The sequence below is a fragment of the Scyliorhinus canicula genome, chromosome 20 (assembly GCF_902713615.1).
Source record: "Scyliorhinus canicula chromosome 20, sScyCan1.1, whole genome shotgun sequence".
Taxonomy (NCBI): domain Eukaryota; kingdom Metazoa; phylum Chordata; class Chondrichthyes; order Carcharhiniformes; family Scyliorhinidae; genus Scyliorhinus; species Scyliorhinus canicula.
Genome location: NC_052165.1, coordinates 61,380,750 through 61,405,375, shown reverse-complemented (window position 1 = coordinate 61,405,375; position 24,626 = coordinate 61,380,750). Strand labels below are relative to the sequence as shown.

The window sequence follows — 24,626 nt, the reverse complement described above, 5'->3', positions numbered from 1 at the left end:
TTTACTATATACGTACTGTACACATTCCCTCTGCCACAGAAAAATACTTTTCACTGTACTTCGCTACATGTGACAATAAATCAAATCAAATCTTCAATTAACATTCAGGAGATTTGAATTTTCGATTTTAACCCAAATCAAAGGAAGGTATTTACTCTTTTGCATCAAATGCTTCTCCAATGCAAAAGTGTAATTCTTCGCAGAACATCACTGCACATTTAGGGCTGAATTTTCACCACTCATTAGAGTTGAGCCAGAAATTCAGACATCAGGACGTAAACCTGGGCTGGAATTTTCTGGCCATTTGCTGGTGGCGGGATTCTCTGGTTGGGTCAGCAGCGCACTCCTGCCCATGGGTTTCCCAGCAGAGTGGGGTGATTTCAGTGGGAATCCCCAGCAGGCCCAAATCCCGCCGCCAGCAAACGACACCCCACCTCCTGCTGCTGCGAAACATGCAGCTCAGAGGACAAAGAATTCGGCCCCTGATATCTCCACAGCTAATCTGGATATCGCAAAAGGCAACCAGCATCGCAGGAGAGTGTCACTCTTCCCCAAAACGGACTGATGGTTAAACATGTTGAAAAGACAATTAACTTAAATTTTCTGAGGGTTTTCCGATTTTTCCAGGCCTGCTTGTAAACCACGAGGCTTCAGAGCCTTTTTCCAGTTAGAATGAAGCAGTGAGCTAGCAGACAGACAGTTCTGGCTGCAAATGGAATCTATTGTGATCCCCGGTGAGCCTTGGCAGCGAAGGTGAAACAGCCTCACTGGCATAGACACGGGGCGAAGGGAAAAAGATGGAGGGTGACACAGCCAGAGCTAGCACTTGTCGGGTAAAGTGACTTAAATGTCATGGGCCTTGTTCATTCAGGTTTTGGGTCCTCCAGTGAAAAGCAGCAGCAGGAGGGAGACAACTGCAGCAGAGAGGGGTGAGGAAGCAGCGACCACAAGGACAAGCAGGTGCACCAGGCTTGGGGGGTGGGGGGGGGGGGTGGGGGGGGTGGGGGGGGGGGGGGGGGGGGGGGGGGGGGGGGGGGGGGGGGGGGGGGGGGGGGGGGGGGGGGGGGGGGGGGGGGGGGGTAGCGGTGGAAGAGGGTGAGTGGTGCAAATGCCCCAGCTCACTGTGCAAGAGTGAGAGTGCCCCATAGAGATTGTGACGAAACCAAGTTCAGCTGCCTTTAGTAATGTTCGTCAGTGAATGCCATTTCCCCGGAGACTATAACAAGCTGTGTGCCAGTGAATTGGTGGCCACGTATGTCCAGGCACGAAGACATGTGACATTGAACCTCTATGATACAGGATCATTCCTGGTATTCACTGGACCTGTGTGGGGAACCTCCCAATCTGCATTGCTGCATCCAAATGGTCACCAATGCCGTTTTCAAGAGTGCCAGCTCCGGTGTGCTTTTGAAGCAAGCTAGACAGTCAGGATAAGAGGACTGTAGGATATGGACTCATTGCAGGATTCTCCTAGATGCAGGATGTAATCAACTGCACACATGGGACCAGCAAGGCGCTCACCTGCTTGAAACCATCATCAATAGGAAACTCTTCCACTGTTTCAATGTAGAACAGGTTTGCAACCATTGCAGGTTCTTCCTCCAGATGTGAGAATGGTTGTTGTAAAGCAGCCATAATGCTGACATGATAACAAATTCCAAGGTGCAAGATCTTTTCAGAGCCCCTTAAGAATGGATACTGAGTTTGCACATTCTCCCCGTGTCTGCGTGGGTTTCACCCCCACAACCCAAAGATGTGCAGGATAGGTAGATTGGCCACTCTAAATTGCCCCTTAATTGGAAAAAATAATTGGATACTCTAAATAAAAAAAAAAAAAGAATGGATACTGGGTGATGAGAGTTACCCATACTGCAAAGGAAAGGTACAATACCTGCCATGGCACAACTTGACCAGCCATCGAGCAGTCCATAGGGCTTCTGAATTTGGAGCTCAAATGCCCCAGAGCTCTATTGTGTGTCCTCGGATGCACTCCTGTGTTGTTTTTAAAAAATATATATATTATTGAGGCATTTATAGTTTTAATATTTTTAACATTCTAAACAGAGAGATCCAACACACGCAAAAAACCCACAAGAACACACCCAACTCCCCCATCCCTAAACCCTAACCACCCATACATTAGATTCCCTGCCACTCCACTTCCATGCCTCCCCTTCCCTGCTGACAGTCAATTTTCCTTGAAGAAGTCGATGAATAGCTGCCACCTCTGAGCGAACCCCTGTAGTGAACCCCTTAAGGTGAACTTAATTTTCTCTAGCCTAAAAAACCCTGCCATGTCATTGACCCAGACCCCTGACTTTGGAGTCTCCAAGTCCCTCCATCCCAGCAAAACCGTCTCCAGGTCACCAGGGAGGCAAAGGCCAAAACGTCAGCAACCCCCCCCCCCCTCCTCCCCCCTCCCCCCTCCCCCCGCACCGGGCTCCCGGATCTTCCAATACTCCAAACATTGGCATCTCTGGACTCTGAGTCACCCCTCCCTTTCAGGATCTCTGACATGACATCTGAGAATCCCAGCCATAATCCCCTCATCTTTGGACATGTCCAAAACATATGTACATGGTTCACCGGACCTCCCCCCCCCCCCCCCCCCCCCCCCCCCCCCCCCCCACACACACACACACACACACACACACACACACACACACAGCGCCCACACCTGTCCTCCACCTCCTCAAAAACCTGCTCATCCAGGCCACAGTCATGTGAGCCCTGTAAACCATCTTGAACTGGATCAGGCGAAGCCTGGCACACGACGAACAAAGAACAAAGAAAATTATAGCACAGGAACAGGCCCTTCAGCCCTCCCAGCCTGCGCTGATCCAGATCCTTTATCTAAACCTGTCTCCTATTTTCAAAGATCTACTTCCCTCTGTTCCTGCCCGTTCATATACCTGTCTAGATGCCTCTTAAATGATGCTATCGTGCCCGCCTTTACCACCTCCGCTGGTAAAGCGTTCCAGGCACCCACCACCCTCTGCGTAAAAAACTTTCCACGCACATCTCCCTTAAACTTTCCCCCTCTCACCTTGAAATCGTGACTCCTTGTAACTGACACCCCCACTCTTGGGAAAAGCTTGTTGCTATCCACCCTGTCCATACCTCTCATAATTTTGTAGACCTCAATGAGGTCCCCCCTCAACCTCCGTCTTTCCAACGAAAACAATCCTAATCTACTCAACCTTTCTTCAACCTTGCTAGCACCCTCCATACCAGGCAACATCCTGGTGAACCTCCTCTGCACCCTCTCCAAAGCATCCACATCCTTCTGGTAATGTGGCGACCAGAACTGCACGCAGTATTCCAAATCTGGCCGAACCAAAGTCCTATACAACTGTAACATGACCTGCCAACTCTTGTACTCAATACCCCGTCCGATGAAGGCAAGCATGCTGTATGCCTTCTTGACCACTCTATCAACCTGCGTTGCCACCTTCAGCGTACAATGGACCTGAACTCCCAGATCTCTCTGTACATCAATTTTCCCCAAGACCCTTCCATTAACCATATAGTCCGCTCTTGAATTTGATCTTCCAAAATGCATCACCTCGCATTTGCCTGGATTGAACTCCATCTGCCATTTCTCTGCCCAACTCTCCAATCTATCTATATTTTGCTGTATTCTCTGTCAGTCCTCCTCGCTATCTGCAACTCCACCAATCTTAGTATCATCTGCAAATTTGCTAATCAAACTACCTATATCTTCCTCCAGGTCATTTATGTAGATCACAAACAGCAGTGGTCCGAGCACGGATCCCTGTGGAACACCACTAGTCATCCTTCTCCATTTTGAGACACTCCCTTCCACCACTACTCTCTGTCTCCTGTTGCCCAGCCAGTTCTTTATCCATCTAACTAGTACACCCTGAACCCCATACGACTTCACTTTTTTCATCAACCTGCCATGGGAAACCTTATCAAACGTCTTACTAAGTCCATGTATATGACATTGACAGCCCTTCCCTCATCAATTAACTTTGTCACTTCCTCAAAGAATTCTATTAGGTTTGTAAGACATGACCTTCCCTGCACAAAACCATGCTGTCTATCACTGATAAGTCTATTTTCTTCCAGATGTGAATAGATCCTATCCCTCAGTATCTTCTCCAACAGTTTGCCTACCACTGACGTCAAGCTCACAGGTCTATAATTCCCTGGATTATCCCTGCTAGCCTTCTTAAACAAAGGGACAACATTAGCAATTCTCCAGTCCTCCGGGACCTCACCCGTGCTCAAGGATGCTGCAAAGGTGTCTGTTAAGGCCCCAGCTATTTCAACCCTCACTTCCCTCAGTAACCTGGGATAGATCCCATCCGGTCCTGGGGACTTGTCCACCTTAATGTCTTTTAGAATACCCAAAACTTCCCCCTTCCGTATGACAACTTGACCTAGAGTATTTAAACATCCATCCCTAGCCTCAACATCCGTCTTGTCCCTCTCCTTTGTGAATGCCGATGCAAAGTACTCAATAAGAATCTCACCCATTTCCTCTGAGTCCACGCATAAATTCCCTCTTTTGTCTTTGAGTGGGCCAATCCTTTCTCTAGTTACCCTCTTGCTCCTTACATACGAATAAAAGGCTTTGGGATTTTCCTTAACCCTGTTAGCCAAAGATATTTCATGACCCCTTTTAGCCCTCTTTATTGCGCGTTTGAGATTCGTCCTACTTTCCCGATATTCCTCCAAAGCTTCATCAGTTTTGAGTTGCCTCGATCCTATGTATGCTTCCTTTTTTATCTTAGCTAGTCTCACAATTTCACCCGTCATCCATGGTTCCCTAATCTTGCCATTTCTATCTTTCATTTTCACAGGAACATGTCTGTCCTGCACTCTAATCAACCTTTCCTTAAAAGACTCCCACATTTCAAATGTGGATTTACCCTTAAACAGCTGCTCCCAATCCACATTCCCTAGCTCCTGCCGAATTTTGTTATACTCTGCCTTTCTCCAATTTAGTACTCTTCCTTTCGGACCACTGTTGTCCTTGTCCATAAGTATTCTAAAACTTAAGGAATTGTGATCGCTATTCCCAAAGTAATCACCGACTGAAACATCAACCACCTGGCCGGGATCATTCCCCAATACCAGGTCCAGTATGGCCCCTTCCCGAGTTGGACTATTTACATACTGCTCTAAAAAACTCTCCTGGATGCTCCTTACAAACGAGGATGCATTGGCTCTCCTCCGGGCCTTCTCCCACAACCGGACTTCCAACTGCCCTCCCTCCAAATTCCTCTTCACCTTCCCAATTGGGACCCCTTCCCACCCCATCAGTTCCTTATATATTTCCGAGACCCTCCCCTCCCCAACTCCTGTTTTAGACAACACCTTATCCTGTAGCCCTCTTAGTAGGAGGTGAGGGAAGCTCGGAACCTGCCTCCAAACAAAATCTCGTACCTGCAGGAACTGGAACCCGTTCCCACCCGGCAACTCAAACTCCTAATCTAGCTCCTCCAAGGTCAGGAAACTCCTCAATTAAGACATCTCCAAATCTCTCAATCCCTGCCCGCTGCCACCTCCTGACGTTTCTGTCCAGCCCACCCCGGACCGAACCGGTGTTTGTCACAGATCGGTGACCACACCGACGCCCCCTCCAGTTTCATGTGCTGCCCACACCATGTCCCCACACTCTCAAGGCTGCCACTGGGCTTGTGGAGTAAAGCGTTGGCGAGAACGGCAGAGGTGCCGTTAACAAAGCCTTCAGACTCGTGCCCTTGCAAGATGCCATCTCCACTCGCTCCCACACCGACCCCTCCCCCACTATCCATTTCCTACCCATTGATATATTAGCCACCCAGTAGTAGTTAATAAATTTCGGAAGGGCTAAGGCCCCCCTCCCCGCGCCCTGGTTCAAGAAGGACTTTCGTCACCCTCGGGGCTCTCCCGGTCCATATAAAATCTAAGATCGCCACATTCATCTTCCTAAAAAATGCCTTGGGGATGAAGATTGGAAGACACTGAAACACAAACAGCAATCTCGGGAGGACTGTCATTTTCACAGTCTGTACCCTCACCACCAGTGACAGCGGGATCACGTCCTGCCTACAGAAGTCCCCTTTCATTTGCTCAAACACCCTGTCCAAACTTAGTTTATGAAACTAACCCCAGTCCCTTGCAACTTGAATCCCCAGGTACCAAAAACTCCCTCCCACCACTTTGAACGGCATCTCCCTCAGTCTCCTCTCCTGCCCCCTTGCTTGAATCGCAAAAACCTCACCCTTGCCCATATTCAGTTTGTAACCTGAGAACCTGCCAAATTCCTTCAGTATGCCCATAATTCCTGCAATTCCCCTCAACGGGTCAGTTATATAAAGGAGCAAATCATCCGCATAGAGCGAGATCCTATGTTCAACCCCCCCCCCTCACTATTTCCTGCCAAATGTTCGATGCCCTCAGCGCCATTGCCAAAGGCTCTATGGCCAGAGCAAATAGTAGTGTGGAGAGTGGAAACCCCTGTCTCGTCCCTCGTCAGACTAAAATACTCTGATCAAACCCAGTTTGTCCTTACATTCGCCATCAGTGCCTGATATAGCAACCGGACACACTCCACAAATCCCTGCCTAAACCCAATCCTTCTCCAAACATCCCACAAGTACCTCCACTTCACCCGATCAAAGGCCTTTTCTGCATCCATGGCTACCACCACCTCGACCTCGCGCCCCTCCGCAGGCATCATTATCACATTTAGGAGCCGCCTAATGTTGGACGTTAGGTGTCGTCCCTTAATAAATCCTGTCTGTTCCTCGCCTATTTACCCCCGGGACACAGGCCTCTATGTGTGTGGCCAAAATCTTTGTCAGCAATTTGCATCTACATTTAACGGGAGCTTGGCCTATACGAGCCGCAGCTCTCCGGATCCTTATCCCGCTTAAAAATAAGGGAAATTGATACCTGCGATAACGTTGGGGGGAGCACTCCCAGCTCCTTTGACTCATTAAAAGTCTTTACCAAGAGCGGCCCCAAACATTTTATAAAACTCCACCGGATATCCGTCTGTTCCCGGGGCTTTACCTGATTGTATCCCCCCCCCCCCCCCCCCCCCCCCTCCCCCAATCCATCTATAACCTCCACAAGCCCAATTGGGACTCTGAGACCCTCCACATCATGTATCCTCAGGAACTCCAGCCATCCCAGAAATGACTTCATACCCTCCTCCCCGACTGGAGGTTCCAATTTATACAATTCACTATAAAACTCCCGAAACACATCATTTACCCCCGCCGGATCCAAAACCACCTTCCCCCCTGTATCTCTCACTTTCCCAATCCCTCTCGCCGCCTTCTGTTTCCTCAGCTGGTGCACCAACATCCTGCTGGTGTTTTCCCCATATTCATACACCACCACCTTTACCCTCCTCAGCTGTCCCTCCACCTTACCGGTGGACAGGAGCCCAAATTCCAGCTGCAGTCTCTGACGTTCCTTCAAAGGCCCGTCATCCGGAGACTCCGCGTACCTTCTGTTCACCTGTAAAATTTTGCCTACCAGTCTGTCCAACTCCGCACATTCACCTTCTCCTTATGGCCCGAATTGAGATGAATTCCCCCCTAATAACAGTGCCAAACCACCCCCGCCAAAACTTCACCCGTGTCATTGATCCTATATATCCCTGAATGGCCTCCCCCATCGGCTCACATACCTCCTCCACCACGAGAAACCCACATCCAACCTGCATTGCGGCCGCAGGGCCTTTCCTTTGCTGACTTGCAAGTCCAGCAAATGCGGGGCATGGGGTCTGACACTACCATTGCTGAATATTTAGCATCTTCCACCTCAGCCAGCAGCGTTTTATCCATCACAAAGAAGTCTATCCAGAAAACACCTTATGCACATGGGAGTAGAATGAAAACTCCTTACTCCTCGAACTCCTAAATCTCCACGGATCGACCTCCCCCATGCGCTCCAAGACCCCCGAAGCTCCTTTGCCATAGCTGATACCTACCCAGACCTAGAGCTCGACCGGTCCAATCTTGGATCCAGGACCATATTGAAAGTTCCCCCCACAATCAGTCGATGTGAATCTAGATCTGAGATCTTCCAAAGTACCCGTCTAACAAACGTGATCCCAGTTCGGGGCATATATCTATGTCCCAATACCACGTCCATTCCCTCCAGCTTCCCAATAACCATAACATATCTACCGCCCGGGCCCGCTTCTATATTCCCCACCTCGAATGCCACTCGCTTATCGCTCCACCCCGCATTTTAAAGTCTAACCCCGAATGGAACACCTGTCCAACCCATCCCTTCCTTACCCTAACCTGGTTCCCCCACCTTCAGATGCGTCTCCTGCAAAATGGCCACATCCGCCTTCAGTTGCTTCAAGTTCATGAACACACGGGCCCTTTTGACTGGCCATTCAGTCCCCGAACGTTCCACGTGACCAGCCTGGTCGGGGGGCACCCTGCCCCCCTCCCCTGCCGATCAACCATAACATCCCCTAGGGTAGTCTGCGGCCCATATCCCGCACCTTCCAAAGAGTCAAGACAAAGGCAAGAAGTAAATACAAGCAAACAATCCCTCCCAAGGTCCGAAAACAAAGGCCCACCCCTCATCCCTTAACAAAGCATAGGATACTGGCCTAACCCTAACAAGAACCGAAAAATGGAGAAAAAAATGAAAAAAGATCCAAACAACATAAACCCAAAGTTTTTCACAATATAGTGCAGATCCCCACAATCAAAGTTCAAGATTATCCTTCTCCTGCCATTCCATTCTCCTTCATAAATTCCGCTGGCTCCTCCGCCGAGCCAAAGTACATCTCCCGACTTCCATCGGTCACCCATAGGCGGGCTGGGTACAGTAGTCCGAACTTTACGCGCTTCTTGTACAGGCCCGACTTGCCTTATTAAAGCTCGCCCTCCTCTTCGCCATCTATGCACCCAGGCAGAATCTTGACGTCTCGACGTCTTCCCAAGTGCATCACCTCGTCTGCCTAGCCCACCTCATGACGCGTTCCATATCCAGGAACCAATGCAATCACATCACCATCGACCTCGGCGGCTCACCCCCCTGAGGTTTGCACATCAGCGTCCTGTGGCCCATCTCCAAAGGCCAGTCCAACACACCTTCCCCAAGCAGCTTTTCCAGGATCTTCCCGACGTATGTACCCACATCCAAACCTTCAATTCCCTCCGGTAGACCCACGATCCAAATGTTCTGCCTCCGTGAACGATTCTCCAGGTCCCCCACCTTCTCCAGCAGTCACTTCTGCTGGTCACGCATCAGCCCAATCTCTGCTACCATCAAGGTGTACTGGTCCTCCTGCTCCCCTGCCTGCTCTTCCAGCCTCTGGATCGCCTGTCCCTGGGCCTTCAGTCTCATCTCCTTGTGTTCAACCACCGCCTTGGGGCAGCACGGTGGCACTGTGGTTAGCATTGCTGCCTATGGCACTGAGGACCCGGGTTCGAACCCCGGCCCTGGGTCACTGTCTGTGTGGAGTTTGCACATTCTCCCCGTGTTTGCGTGGGTTTCACCCCCACAACCCAAAAGATGTGCAGGATAGGTGGATTGGCCATGCTAAATTGCCCCTTAATTGGAAAAAATTGGGCACTCTAAATTTTTTTTTAAAAACTACCGCCTTGATCGAGTCCACCACCTGGGCCAGGTGCTCCGCACTTTCCTTCCACAGTTGGGTGAACTTCTCATTCAGGAAGCTCACCAACTGGTCCATCGACCACTGAGCTGGCGGGGCCAGACCCTGCATATCCACCATCTCCGCGTGCGCGGTCTGCTTCTTGTTGGCCTCAACCAACAGGTTCCCTTTTTTCCGGGCACTTCTGGACCGCAGCTCCATAAACTAGGGGTCACTCCCTTCTATTCTCACTTCTGCACCTTTTCCTGACAAAATTCCTGCAACAAACCAGTGTAAGTGCCACAAAAATACCACCATGAACGGGAACTACCAAATATGGGACCCCTCACTCCATGGCAGCCACCGGTTCCGCTCTCCTATATTGTTATGCTGTGCCCAACACAGTTTGTATTCCAGAGGAGATAGCAATTGAACAATGAGGAGATTTTTGAGTACATTACTAAAACCATGAGATGACCTGGAAGCAGAAGTGACTCCCTATTCTGGCAGCAGATCCATGGACAATGCCAAAACATTCAACCCTTTGCCTCTATTTTCCATATCTGCTGCAACAACAGATGTTTCGTAACTTTCTATTGTTTGTTTCAGGGCAGTGCTCTCAAGGACATTTCTCCTCCGACGGATTCAGGCCCTGTAGATCATGTCCGTATGGCACATTCCAACCAGAGTCAGGTCGCACACAGTGCTTTTACTGTGGGGGTGGATTGATGACGAAATATGAAGCAGCAGTTTCGTTTCAAGATTGTGAAACTAAAGGTAAATTAAAGCAGTATGACCATGCACACTCCCACCATTCTCGCATTTCATTGCAACAGTTTAGCCGGATGTGTTTTGATGAGGCCGTCACACTTTGGGTGTCTGATTGAGGGTGAAAGTCAAATTCAGCAAACAGGACTGAAAAAGTAAGGAACATTTAAATTAAAAAAGTAAGGAACATTTAAATTAAAAAAGTAAGGAATGTTTAAATTAAAAAAGGGAGGACAATGCTTTCAGTCTGACTGGAACCAATGAAAAGCTATGAAGGACACGTAAACAACTAACCTTGAATGACTTGCCAGAAGAATCTACAAACTAAGCCGGTGAACTTGTCATTTACTATTTAAGCAGCACTAAGAAAACTTAGTAGACCTCTACATTTTCTGTAGGGAGTGAGGGGAAGGGTTCACTCTTAACCCTTGGTCCTTATCCCTCCAATTATCTGTGCCCATCAAAACACTTTTGCCTTTTCCCCATGATTTGACCCTCCACCCACCTTTTCATTTTTCTGTTACCCTCCTACCAGCTGTCGCTGCCCACTCATCTTAAATCTTGATATCCAACCCCCACCCACTCCCCTCAGCAGCATTGCTTTCCGTGCTCTCTTGTGACCCATAATGCTTCTGCCCTGAGCATTCATTCTTTTCTTCTCTTGTTGCTCCATACTGGACATTGCCAATTCCATCTCCAGCGTCAGTATCCCTTTCCCACCATGCTTTCCTATTTCTGTTCCTGATCCATAGGGAGAACCCATACCCAGTTTCTACTGCCCACCACTTCCTGACTGAATCCCAGTCACTATATCACGACACCTAAGCCAAGATCTCCCCAATATCCTCCCACACTAGGATATCTTCTTCTCAGATACTAAATTCAATTATTACTATTTCATCCCTTACTCGTCACCCCCTCAAATTATTCCAGAGAACAACTTTCCCAGTACGACCTGACAACAATCCGATATCATGGAATCCAATCATAATATTTCCAAACTACTATTCTCATGTTTAACATTAGAGGAACCCTCTTTCAACACTGATACCCCAACATTCTCTCCATTCTTTCCAAAATCTAGCAAGCCTCTTCCATTTCCAGTGAATTCTAATACCCCCTCCCACTGCTACCATACATCAAATTTGTCCTCCCAGTTCTTCTATGTCCTTAGACCCTCCCACTAATTGCACATCTTATGCTCTAATCCAGGGCTTTGCAAAGTGTGGTCACAACCCGTGGGTGGGTGTCAGGAGGGTCGTGGAGCAGGCGCGTCATTCCCGCAGTGGTACCGATCGCAGCAGGAGAACCCTTGAGAATGGTGGCCGCTACCACCTTTCAAATGAAAATAAATGAGGCTGTGTGGAGTCTTCCGGCCTGAGGCGGCAGCAGAGAGCAAGCCATGCACCCTGCTCTCAAAAGCTTTGTATGTGCTTTTGGTGGCAAATTGCCGATTACTAAACGGGCCTTTGCTTTATTTCAGGGTCTCAGTGGGGAACACCTGCCGAGGCCGCGTCCTTAGTCCTGATTCCTGCACTGATGAGCTCCTCTGGACCCCCTATCATGGTCTTCGGACCTCCCCAATGTCCCAACTCAACAATAAGAGGGTCATCAGGTCCTCGCACACCACCTCATAAGGGCAGGGCACCCTTGGGCCCAATCCCCAGCATGGGCATGAACACCTAGACACCTTGGCCTTGCCAGCCTGGCATCCTGGCAGTGCCACCGTAGCACTACCAGGGTGCCAGGCTGACAGTGCCAGTGTCTGGGTGGCATCGGAGGTGCCAGCGTTCTACGTTTGTGGAAACCAGTGCTAAATGAAGCCCGCTTGGGATCTCCTTGGCAAGGCTTGTAGGCCTGGGCGCTGGGTAGATCCAGCGTTGACATAAAGGGAGATTAACTGCTCACTTGAAATGCAAATTTGGGTCCAGACCTCAATGGGTGGGATCCAGATCACGGAGCAGCGAGGCCAATAGATTGCGCTCCATATCTTTGCCAAGCTTCCAGTGCGTTGCCAAATCTGAAAGAGACTGTTCATAAACATGACATTCTAAATGGCCACCAGTTTAATTTCTGATCCCATGTTCTCTCCATCACAAGAAGTACCTACTTCAGCCTGCACAACATTGCTCAGCTTAATCACTGCCTCTATCAATATTTCCACTCATGCCTTTGAGGCCTCCAGATTCTGCTTTTCTAATCATCTGCTGACTGACCATCCTCCATTTTCCATAATATTCATCTGATATTCTGCTACCCAATCCAATCCCACCAGGCATGTTGAATATTTAGTGCTGGCCTCCCCTGCCACAGGGAAAATCCTAGTGCTGATGGGAGGAGACCAGTAACTGACAGTTAAAGGCCTCAATTTACCAACAGTTGAATGGGCCACTAACACCTCCGTCACCATGGAGTCCATGGGGCAAGCAGTGGACAGGCATGCACCATTGCCATAGTACCCAATTTTACAGCCCCACCTGCCTGCCACCTTGCTCATATGGGCAGTGTAAAATTCAGTCCCAAATCTCACGCCTATGACCGCCGTCGTCACTGATATATTAGCTCCGAGTCTCCCAGCAGCTCAAATTTAAAATGTGTTTCCTGTTGCATTAATTTCATAGTCTCTCCTTTCCTTAGTCCATGACTACAACCCGATCCTCCTCCAGCCATTACTCCGACTTTTTTAGAAAATTTAAAGTAACCAATTAATTTTTTTCCAATTAAGGGGCAATTTAGCGTGGCCAGTCCATCTACCCTGTACATCTTTGGGTTGTGGGGGTAAGACCCATGCAGACAATGGGAGAGTGCAAACTCCACATGGACAGTGACCCGGGGCCGGGATTGAACCGGGGTCCTTGGCTCCATGAGACAGAAGTGCTAACCACTGCGCCACCATGCTGCCCCTCTGACTTTTTTTAGTAACCCCTTGTTCTGACTTTTTTAGTAACCCCTTGTTCCACCACTGATGGCTATGCCATGGGCTGCTTGGGTTGCAAGGAACTCCCTCCATAAGTCCTTCTACCTGGCCAACTCCATCTGCTTTAAGACTCTCCTTAACACCCACCTCTTCGACCAAGCTTTTCCGCACCTCCTCTAATATTTGCTTATTTTGTTTGGTGTTCAGTTTCCTGTTGAAAATGTTTGCACATTTAAACGGTGTTACATGAATACAGTGTTATTGTACGCAGTTGCTTGAACACCTCAATCAAAGGATCCCACTTGGTAACGGTAATCTGACATGAATTATTTTCCATTTTGTTTTTGTCTTGTTCACATATGTTATATCACATCATAACAGGGAATCTTTACTGCCAACCCGAATATTTCCTTGTTCAAATGCTGTTGTCTTTTAAAATTATAATGGTGTGTTTTCTATAACGGTTTTTGTAAATGCATATGGTTCACTGATTTGCAAATATGTTTTTATTGTTCACAAACCTTTCCACAGTTCATTGTTCCCCTGGTCACCATTACAACTCCACCACACACAGATGCATAAGGTGTCCAGTTGCGACTTATCAGCCAGAATTTGGCCAGAACTACTGCATTACCTGTCCTGGAAACACAACTACTGATTTTGATGGTTCCACAAATGTCACTCAATGTAAAAGTAAGTAATTGCCATTATATTAGGGAATAGCATTGTCCCGATTGTATTTAAAATATTGGTTCACGCATTAAATCAACATTAGCTTGCAATAGCCAATAAAAGAGGACTGGAGAAATGAAGCATTCGGAAAATTCTCACAAGCAGCATAATGTTTTTAGCGTGCAGACTTCTATTTATTTTAGGGCTATACTTTAAATAATAGTCTTATCTCTGACTCACATACAGTCATGACAATACTGTAACATATTGACTTTAATGGAGAATAAACTTAGACATGAGTGAGAATTGGCTGCCCAATTTATCTGTTTTGCTTGCCTGCAGAACACCAGATTCATCCCTGGGTTTCCTTTCCACACAACAGAATGTTCCATGTGGTGTGTTTCCTTCTATCTTTCAAATAGAAACTCACCAGTCACTCAGATTATAGTAGTCTGTACAACCTTTAAATATCGTCTAGCCAATTCACCTGCTCTCGTTAACCGTTCCCTAAAATTTGACATGTAACAGTAATCTGTACATGTTGTTGGGCAGCTCTTCAACAAACCCATTCCAATTGCTGGTCACATGACAGATGACATCATTTCCTGTCTAACAATGGCTACAGATTGTGGGCATAGCCCCTCTTTTTTTTTCAATTTAAGAATAAACAGATAATAACAAGGATGTCACAACACACGATGGGCTAAATGGCCTCCTTCTGTGCTGTAACAACTCTGGAGACTGTGAAGGCTACATTAAACTGTTGTGTATTGTGAGGTTATTACATTATGAGCTTACAAGTTCTTTGAAACATAAAGATGGTTTGTCAATACAATCTGATCTGGTTATCACAGAGGTCTTGTTTACGGGTGTGCTGCTTTCTTGTACAACAACAATGCAGTGGCTGTCTTCGCCATGATCTGTCTTCAGCATGTAGCATGGTGGTTAGCATAAATGCTTCACAACTCTAGGGTCCCAGGTTCGATTCCCGGCTGGGTCACTGTCTGTGTGGAGTCTGCACGTCCTCCCCGTGTGTGTGTGGGTTTTCTCCGGGTGCTCCGGTTTCCTCCCACAGTCCAAAGATGTGCGGGTTAGGTGGATTGGCCATGATAAATTGCCCGTAGTGTCCTACAAGTAAGGTTAAGGGGGGTGTTGTTGGGTTACGGGTATAGGGTGGATACGTGGGTTTGAGTAGGGTGATCATTGCTCGGCACAACATCGAGGGCCGAAGGGCCTGTTCTGTGCTGTACTGTTCTATGTTCTATCTTGCACAGCGCTAAGTTCAGATCTCACCTTTGAACATGTTCTATTTGCAATAGAATTATTGGATGTTGCACAGTTGGACATCTCCCTGAACTGACATCAATTTCTGCATAATTCTCTCCATTTGGTGTCACCACTTCATACTATCTCAAAAAATATTAGTTATTTCAGCTGGAAACCCGGTTCCCTCTGTGGGGTGTAGAAATCAAAACATTTTCTCCTATGTTCAAACGTGGCAATTCTTTATCTGTATGTCAGTCATGTGTATCCTTCATACTCAATGGGCGGAATCTTGCCAGCATTTGGTAAAGTGTCAGGCTCAGACTGAAAACTGACATGTCACTCACCAGTTGCACGCACCAGTTTTCTCTTCAGATATTGAGCCTCTTTAAAGAAATAAAATGAGTGGGTGTGGTTTACATGGTCACTCTGGTGGGACCTGATGGAGCCGGTAACTGGCTCCACAGAGATTGGGGTGCCATCTTTAAAGGGTGGCCTGATCAGCATTGAGACCTAACACCTCCATGGTGAGGGCTGGGGGCCATCCCTCCCATGTCCACACATAAATGAACCACCATGGGGCTCCCACTTGGGTCCCCCCAGCACTGCCTCTGGCAGTGCCAACTTGAGCAAGGAGCTGTGTCAGGGTGCTTCCCGGGTATGCCCGCAACACCACCCCTCCCTTCCCCTCCTCTTCCCCCTCCTCCCCCAGGGGGCTATACTTATCTCTGTGCCCCCAGAGGGATCCCCTTGACTGATTCTCGTTTGGCCAAACCTGTTGTAAATCCCGCCAACGTGGCGTTATGTTGTCGAGGTATGAATATTTAGTGAGGTGGGGGGGGGGCCTGTTTATATTTAAATTCATTATGATCTATTCAAATGAGGTTCACGCCAGTGAGGGACGGGGCAAATTGGGAAACGTCTCTCCGGAGAGGAGCACATTTTCTGATTCTCTCCAAATTTGCCACCCATGTCGCCGATCTCATGCAAGGTTAGTGTGGGCTCTAAATTTCCCCCATAGCTTTTCCAGTAGGAAATCTCATACAATTGGAAACGTGGACAGGCAACAGCTTGGAAGAGTCCTTTGAGTTTACCTTCCAAATATACGTTCAGCTGGTGAAGGTCAGCAGCTAATTAGTGATGTTGTCATTCGATGTTGTATTGCAACCAGAAAATCCTGTTTCATTTCCCGGAACTTAATAATTAAGGACGAAGGACTTAACACTATGCACCAGTCATTTGATCAAGGATAATGTGTTCAATGCCTCACTTTGTACACATGTCACAAAATGGTTTGCACATGTACTGAGGACTGTTATCTGCGCCAATTTCTTTTGAAGTCCTGAAGAAACTGAGAATGGCACTCGGCGTACTGTTATGGGCCAGGGTTTAAAAACTTCGAAGTATATGGGGTTCACCTGACCTACAACTTTTTGTTGAATTTGGCTAGGATGAGCACAAAAGCCTTCCTTTCAGGTGTTATTCAACAGATTTCTTAGCTGCTTTTAATTAAAAAAAAACAAGCTTTATTCTCAGAATTTAGTTAACATTTGTATAAACACACACAGCAAGAATTTCTATCAATTACAAACATCAAGACCCCACACAGCTACAGTAATCTATGTATAACCCTTCATGAATTCCCCCTTAACTGTTCCAATTCAATAACAAAATCCAATTAAACTAGAAACCCCTTTTTACCAAAACAGCAGGAAGCTATAATAAATGGTTTCTTCCTTGGAACAACTCGTTAAAATGAAAATAGAGAGACAGGCCAAAATACTTTGTTCTCTGAGTCCACAGCAGCCAGAAATGAAAGCGAAAGTAAAACATCCCAGCTCCACCCACACAATGACATCACTGAAGCCATGTGATAAGACAAAAACCTTTCTTAAAGGAGCACTCCCATGACAGTGCTGGCATCGACTACACTTGATGTATTGTGTCAGAAAATTATGCCCCCATTCTGTGAACACCCACCTGCAACCATTTATCTGAAATCTGGGTACTGACCTTTGGTGGATATCATTCCAGCAGCAATCACTAACCTCGTAATGGCACTGCCATTCAAAGAACTCAAAAGGCCTCTGATTGGCTGGCAACTTTCGGGAGGTGGGACCTCCCAGAATGATATGAAGCAGGTGTCTAGTTGGCTCTTGAGCCTGCAGCTGAGACCTCAGTCTCTGGCAGAAGATTTTGCCCAAGGCCTTCATGACATGTGGCTTCAATTAAAGAGTGTAAATTGAGACTGTATTCTTCATTTGCCTAACCACAAAAAATACTTGGTGGTGAATTTCTTAGCACCTCTCCAGTGGGTTTCGTCCACGTGCTGTTGGAGCAAGTCTCCTAAAAGCAACCTTTGAACACAGCACCATCCAAATGTTGTCAACTCTGCAAGCCTTGTACCGGATGGCTAGTATTGAGCAACTAATCTGGAGAAGAATTTCACACCAGCAAACTTTGGAGTCATCTGTAACATTGGAATCTTGCGTGGACAGCTTTTCAATGCTCGGTTAAGATGTCTCAGATCTTGATGTGCCCTAATATGCCCATCCTCCTTTATCAGATATTAAATTGCACCAGTCCGTGTGCTGTTTTACCTCCTGGATAATATTATACTGATCCATTTTGTCTAGTTTGACATTTAATTTTTCTTGGATCTGAATATTGGATTATCTTTGAGGGTCTGTTGATCAAATTGTATCCTCTCTATGGGTGTAAGATTCCATCCCCTTTACAATCTGCTCATTATATCAAGTCAGTCTGGATATTTAGATTTTGAGGCAAGGACTGACTCATTGGAGTTGTTCTTTATATCTGGTATGTTTGCTGATCCCATGAATAGTAATGAGCTTCAAGTCTCCACATGCTGGTAGACCCGCTGTAGCTGGGCCTTGTGCACCAGCCAGATAAAAGCCCTGTGATGACTTTGCCAGTTGATCGCAGCTACATTTCAGTGTAATTGTACCAATGCAGTGAATCACTGATCCATTATATGCAGTTAGCTTAGCAGTAGTTGGTTATACCATTGCCTTCCAGTGGTGGAGATATGTATCCCTCAGTATCCTGAAGGGAAGGATATTGGCACTCAGCCCAGTATCAATTTTGGCCCTCAATATGTGATTTCCAGTATTCCCAGGGCACGCAATATTAATGGTCGCAAATGCTTCCAGTGATGTGATTGCACCTATGGACATGGTAAGTTGCAATGTGGAACGCTTGCTTGCTCTCATTTCTAAGAACTTGGTCATCATTGTTTCCCATTCTGCCTCTTTGATGATGACTTTGTGTAGGTGTCACGTGTATACCAAGCATGTCAGAGTGTCCCATATATATTCTACTTGGTTGTGGTTTTCCATGACTTCTCGCTACACTTCATGAACTGTTTCTTATATTGGTGTGCTCGATACTCTTTGCTGGACAGCTTCTTGGTAGAGGAAGAAGTCCACATCTTCCACATGTCCCGTTTGTTGTCACCATCTTGCCACGGTGCAGTAGTTGAAGCCACACCTAGCGTTTGAAAACTCTGTTGACCTAAAACGTATTTACACTCACCTTTAATGAAGCTTCATGTCAAGACCTTTTGACTTTTCTCCAAGGCCCTTTTGAAAAATTTCAATGGGGGTCGATGTTACTAGCTCTGTAATTCTTCCAGAGGTCTCCATTTCGGAGAAGTCTCAGTCCCTGCCTTTGTCGCTGCAGAAACTGACAAATTGGTTGATTGACTGTTCGGTTTGCTGTCTCTATGAAATAAATTCCAAACAATATATCCTGAAACTAATATTCGCATGTACTTGGTCTTCTCAGGAAGCACAGTCCTATTCTTTAAACAAAAGTTTGAATTCAGAAAGAATATCTGTTGTTTTCCAATTCATACAGAGGAATTTGGGTGTGGGTGGGTTGGGTATGATTGGGAGAATTGGAGTAGTTAATTTACTCAAGTGTTTGACACTCGTTGTTTCACTCTGCTCATTTTATTTTAAGTATGTGGAAAAAATAAGTAGTTCATCTTACTGTTTTTTAACTTTTCTATAAAGATCAGCAGTGTGGTGGTGATCTTGGAGACTATACGGGATTCATTGAATCTCCCAATTATCCTGGAGACTATCCTTCTAATGTGGAGTGTATCTGGAATATAAATCCACCACCAAAGAGAAGAATCCTCATTGTAGTGCCAGAAATCTTCTTACCAATGGAAGATGAATGTGGAGATGTTTTAGTGATGAGAAAGAGTTGTAAGTAACCACACACTCCATTTACTCTTCTTAAAAATTTATATCCGAGTATATATCACTGTTTCTTTACAATTATGTTATTCATAGATATTTTGATGTGTAATTTATTTTTTATCCCTCTCCCTTCACATCCTGGGCGCAATTTTCCCAAACGACAACAAAGTCCCCAGCGAGCAGTGCCGAGAAACACATGGCTATTCAACGTGATTCTCTTTGAACAAGGGGTCTGAATGGGAAACGTGTGGCCAAGGCAGCGCCTAGCCCTGTTTTGTACCGTGGAGAGCTCCGCTCGCATGGAACACTCCATTGTAGCGAGAAATAGCATCCCGATCTCCGAGGCCCCTGAAAAAATCCCCGAACTTCCCAGCCCAATTGCAATATAGGAGGGTCCCCACACCCCCAACACCCACGCCAGGCAACCCCGAACCGATCACATGAGCGCACAAAATGGCAGCTTGCCACCTTGGCACTCCCAAGGTACGCAGGTGACACCAGCAATGCCAGGGCACCACCCTGACCAAAGGGCATTCAACTGGTGGCCTCCGACCCCCTTGGAGACCCCCACATGAGTGCCATTCCGTCTGATCCCTGTTTGTGGGGACCAGTGCTGAACGGCGCTCACCCGAGATCTCTGAGGCGAAGGGGTTGACTCCCAAAGCCTCAGGTACCTTAGGAATCTGGACATTAGACTGAGGCTTACTCCTCACTCTAATATGCAGATCTGCTAAAAGGTATGAGCAGGATTCAGATCACAGCAGGGTCTCCTGGCTTTCAACGGCCATGCTGCGAGTTGCTTTTCCAGTGCCCCCACTATCTTTGTTCTGTTTGCCTTTGCTTGTTTCTTTTCATTCTCAGTTTCTGCACCTATTTGTGTCTATGTATTCGTCATTCTTTTAGTGCCCGTTTTCCTTTCCTCCATTAAAATGTTGCAAAGCAGATCAGAGACGAAAAACAAATCATCATCTTAATAGCTGTGCTCCTCAACATAAATAAAACTAGGCTACAATTCACATCTGAAATCTTTTGCACCGTGCATTGTAGGCATGACTCTGGTTGTGTTCATTACCATGGCTCTTATGCTACATCCCGATTCCGTTACCAAGGTAAAAACTTCAAAATTTTACCCAAAAGTTTAAAGTTCCTTGTGTGCTTTCAAACACTGAAAGCAATATCACAAATATTGACGAGTTAGAAGTTTGTACAGTCAGATTTATTGTAGAATATTTTTCCCCCAAAAATTTAAAACTCTAACTTAAAATATAGAGATAATATTTTCTCAATTTTAAAATAGGTACTCTTTCCGTAGCCAAGCATGCATTCATAACTCTTTTATAGTATCAATTCTGATCCTCAAAGTTCACCTATGAATATTCGATTCACTTTTACTTCACTGTGGATGACTTTATTTTAAATGGATTGATGCCTATGTGCAAACAAGAGTGTGTAAAAACAGGAATGAAGACAGGGAGCTAAATATTCATATATGAATTTCACTGATCACCATTTCTACTCTTTAATTTTGAATTATTATTGAACATTTGAAGCCGTTTCTGTGGTTTAAACTGTGTTACTTCACAAAGGTCAGTATGGATCATGGCACAGTGATTAGCACAGCGCCAGGGACCCGGGTTCAATTCCAGCCTTAGGTGTGGAGTTTGCACTTTCTCCCTGTGTCTCCATGGGTTTCCTACAGGTATTCCGGTTTCCTCCCAAAGTCCAAAGATCTGCAGGTTAGGTGGGGTTACGGGGATAGGGTGGGGGGGCTGGGCCTAGGTAGGGTGGCACAGTGGTTAGTACTGTAGCCTCACAGTGCTAGTGACCCAGGTTCTATTCCTCCCTTCTGTGACTGTCAGTGTGTAGTTTGCACATTTCCGCCCCCCTCACCGTGTCTGCGTGGGTTTCCTCCGAGTGCACCGGTTTCCACCCACAGTCCAAGGATGTACAGGTTAATTGGATTGGCTGTGCCAAATTGCCCCTTAATTTCCAGGAATCTGCGGGTCAGGTTACGGATATCGGGTGGGGTGCTCTTTCAGAGAGTCGGTGCAGACTAGATGGCCAAATGACCTCTATCTGTACTGTAGGGATTCTACGGAAATTTAATAATTTAAATTAATGGGCAATCACCACTTGGGAGTGCATAATTTAATAATTTGTGTCCTTGGTGCATGCCAAGTAGAATTTTGGCCCTCAAAGTGATGATGTACTTGAAATAAAATAAATATATGCACTGAAAACAACTAAGGCTTTGGGAAGTTTTTATTTTATATTGTATCATTTACTATCTAATTCACAGCTTCACCAACATCTATCACAACGTATGAAACGTGCCAGACGTATGAGCGACCAATAGCATTTACCTCACGATCTCGGAAACTATGGATTCAATTCAAAGCCAATGAGGGAAACAGTGCCAAAGGATTTCAAGTTCCATATGTTACATATGATGGTAAGGAAACACAAAACTATTTTTTTCTTTATTCTTTAATGGGATGTGGAAATTGCTGGTAAGGCCAGCATTTCCTGCCCCATCCCTAATTGCCTTTGAACTGAGTGGCTTACAAACCATTTCAGAGGGCAGGTAAGAGTCAACCACATTGCTGTGTGGGTCTGGAGTCACATGTAGGCCAGACCAGGCAAGGATGGCTAATTTCTTTACCTAAAGGACATTAGTGAACCAGATGGGTTTTTACAAGTTAATTGAAGTTTTACAGTCATCATTACTGAGATTAGCTTTCAGTTCCAGATGTTTTTAGTAATTGATTTCAAATTCTAACAGCTGTGGTAGTGGGATTTGAACTCAAATCCCCAGAGCATTAGCCTGAGCCTCGAGGTTACGAACATTCAGGTACTCCGGAGAAAGTAAAAGGGGGCTATGAATGGAGGATATGATCATAGAATCCCTATGGTGCAGAAAGAGGCCTTTTGGCCCATTGAGCCTGCACCATCCTTACAAAAGAGCACTCTCATCAGGTCCATTCCACCGGCCACCCCACCCTATACCCATAACCTGACCCCCACATTCCTGGAAATTAAGGGGCAATTTGGCACAGCCAATCCAACTAACCTGTACATCCTTGGATTATGGGTGGAAACTGGTGCACTCAGAGGAAACCCACACAGACACGGGGGGGGGGATGTGTAAACTACACACTGACAGTCACAGAAGGGAGGAATAGCACTAGCGCTGTGAGGCAACAGTACTAACCACTGTGCCACCTGCAAATGTGATTTGACTTACCATAGTCACCATGGCTAAAGTCATTGCAGCTCCTCTTAGACTATCTCACCTCACTTCCCACTGTATCATGTGTTTGCCTGTTATATCCTAGCCTTTCTGGCCCTCACTACTGTTAAAGTTACTTCACAGTTTTAAAAGAAATGTGGGGATCCCCATAGAAGTTGAATCCCTGAGGCTCTCTTTCTTTCTCTCCCTCTCTGTCCAAACACATGTGTCCCTTTAAATAGCTGCAGCATTGATCACCCCTCGCTCACAGCGGTGGTATATCTGACACCTTGCCGGATTCACCTGGCGCCCGGAACCCACCGGCCATGCCTGGGACACCTTGCCAGGGCACTGTTCAGTACTGGTCCACACTAACATGGACCAGTCATAATGGCTCCAAGGGTCTCCAAGGTCATTCAAGATCCCCCAGTGGTCGGGGACAGGACACGGTGGCAGCTTGGCACACCCCCTGGCATCCAGACACTTTGGTACTGCCAGCTTGAGTCAGGCCTGGGAGGCTTTGCCAGGTGGGGGAGATGAGGGGGTGTTCTGGGGGCCTCTCCAATGTTGAGGGAGTGAAGGGGGGGGGGTCAGAAAAGCAGGGAGAGGGGAAAATCTGGGCCCTCGGACAAAATGGCACCCAAGTTTGCTAGCAGGAAATCCCGAAGCTAAAAAAAAAGGCAAAGTGCCATTTTCTTCTTTCTTCAATAGGGGGTCAGTGAAGTTGGGCTCCTTTTAAATTTGAAACCTGGATTTGACCACAGACTATGTGCCATCAGGCCAGCCCCGCCAGGGAATATAGCATCAAATACTTGGTTTCATATCTACTGAGATAGGGGCTGGAACATCTGGTGCTGTTCCTGCCGGCCTCTGCATTGTCGCCAAGAAACACTCTGCTAAAGCCGCCAATCAGCAGACTTTCATTTTAATAATAATCTTTATTGTCACAAATAGGCTTACATTAACACTACAATGAAGTTACTGTGAAAATCCCCTAGTCGCACACTCCGGCCTCTGTTCGTGTACACAGAGGGAGAATTCAGAATGTCCAAATCACCTCACAGCACGTCTTTCAGGACTTGTGGCAGGAAACCCACGCAGGCACAGGGAGAACGTGCAGACTCCGCACACTGACCCAAGTCGGGAATCAAACCTGGAACCTTGGCGCTGCGAAGCAACAGTGCTAACCACTATGCTACAGTGCTGCGCACTACTGTCTCTAATCGTTGTGTTTGGTCTTCTATACCTTGCAAAGAAATCCACCAAACAATTTGGCTTGTCCAAACCAGGATCTTTGTTGAGTTTCATGTGGTAAGATAGCAATCTGTTACAGAGCACGCTATCATGGAGCCTCCTTATTACTCCTCTGGAACTACACCTAGCATCGACCATTCACCTCTGTCTTACTACCATCTGCAACCAACTGCCGATGGCCAGATGTGTCTCTCCTTATATGGGAGGGGCTGGTCACATCACCACGGTCTTGAGACCGCTGGTAAGTCTGCACCGCCACCTGCTGGTTGGAGGCCGCACACCATCCATCTAAGATATTACCCACAGGCATATCACCATGCTAATGAGTTAGCATATGTCAGCCAGATAGCTGCAAAGCAATGCTGAATAAAAGTCTGCATAATGAAGATACAAGGTATTACCAATGCAAAGTTATGGTTCTTTAAAAAGTTAGAAAATTTTATTTCTCAATTATTTATGTTTGCAAGTAATTATTGAAAAAAATGTATCCAGATAAAGTAGGATGTTGCCATTTAATTCTTTTTTTCTTGACTAGAGGACTATCAGCAATTAATAGAAGACATTGTCAGAGATGGGCGTTTGTACGCTTCAGAGAATCACCAAGAAATTCTTAAAGTAAGCTTGCCATTAAGAAGAAAATTGATGTTTGTTGTTAAGGTGTGCTGTAGAAATTTAAGTTACCTATTCTAATGAGAAATGTTTTTC

The 24,626-nt window shown here is 46.6% G+C and overlaps 1 protein-coding gene across 2 annotated transcripts in view; it reads left to right on the top strand.

The window, feature by feature from the left end:
• The window catches only part of scube1 (signal peptide, CUB domain, EGF-like 1), a 300,902-nt gene that overhangs the window by 274,420 nt on the left and 1,856 nt on the right, over positions 1-24,626 (top strand). For both annotated transcript variants that reach the window (XM_038780754.1, XM_038780753.1), the window contains 5 exons: positions 10,199-10,366; positions 13,806-13,967; positions 19,247-19,444; positions 21,738-21,890; positions 24,457-24,536. In XM_038780754.1, coding sequence (XP_038636682.1) covers positions 10,199-10,366; positions 13,806-13,967; positions 19,247-19,444; positions 21,738-21,890; positions 24,457-24,536 — 761 coding nt within the window. The remainder of the gene's footprint in view (positions 1-10,198; positions 10,367-13,805; positions 13,968-19,246; positions 19,445-21,737; positions 21,891-24,456; positions 24,537-24,626) is intronic.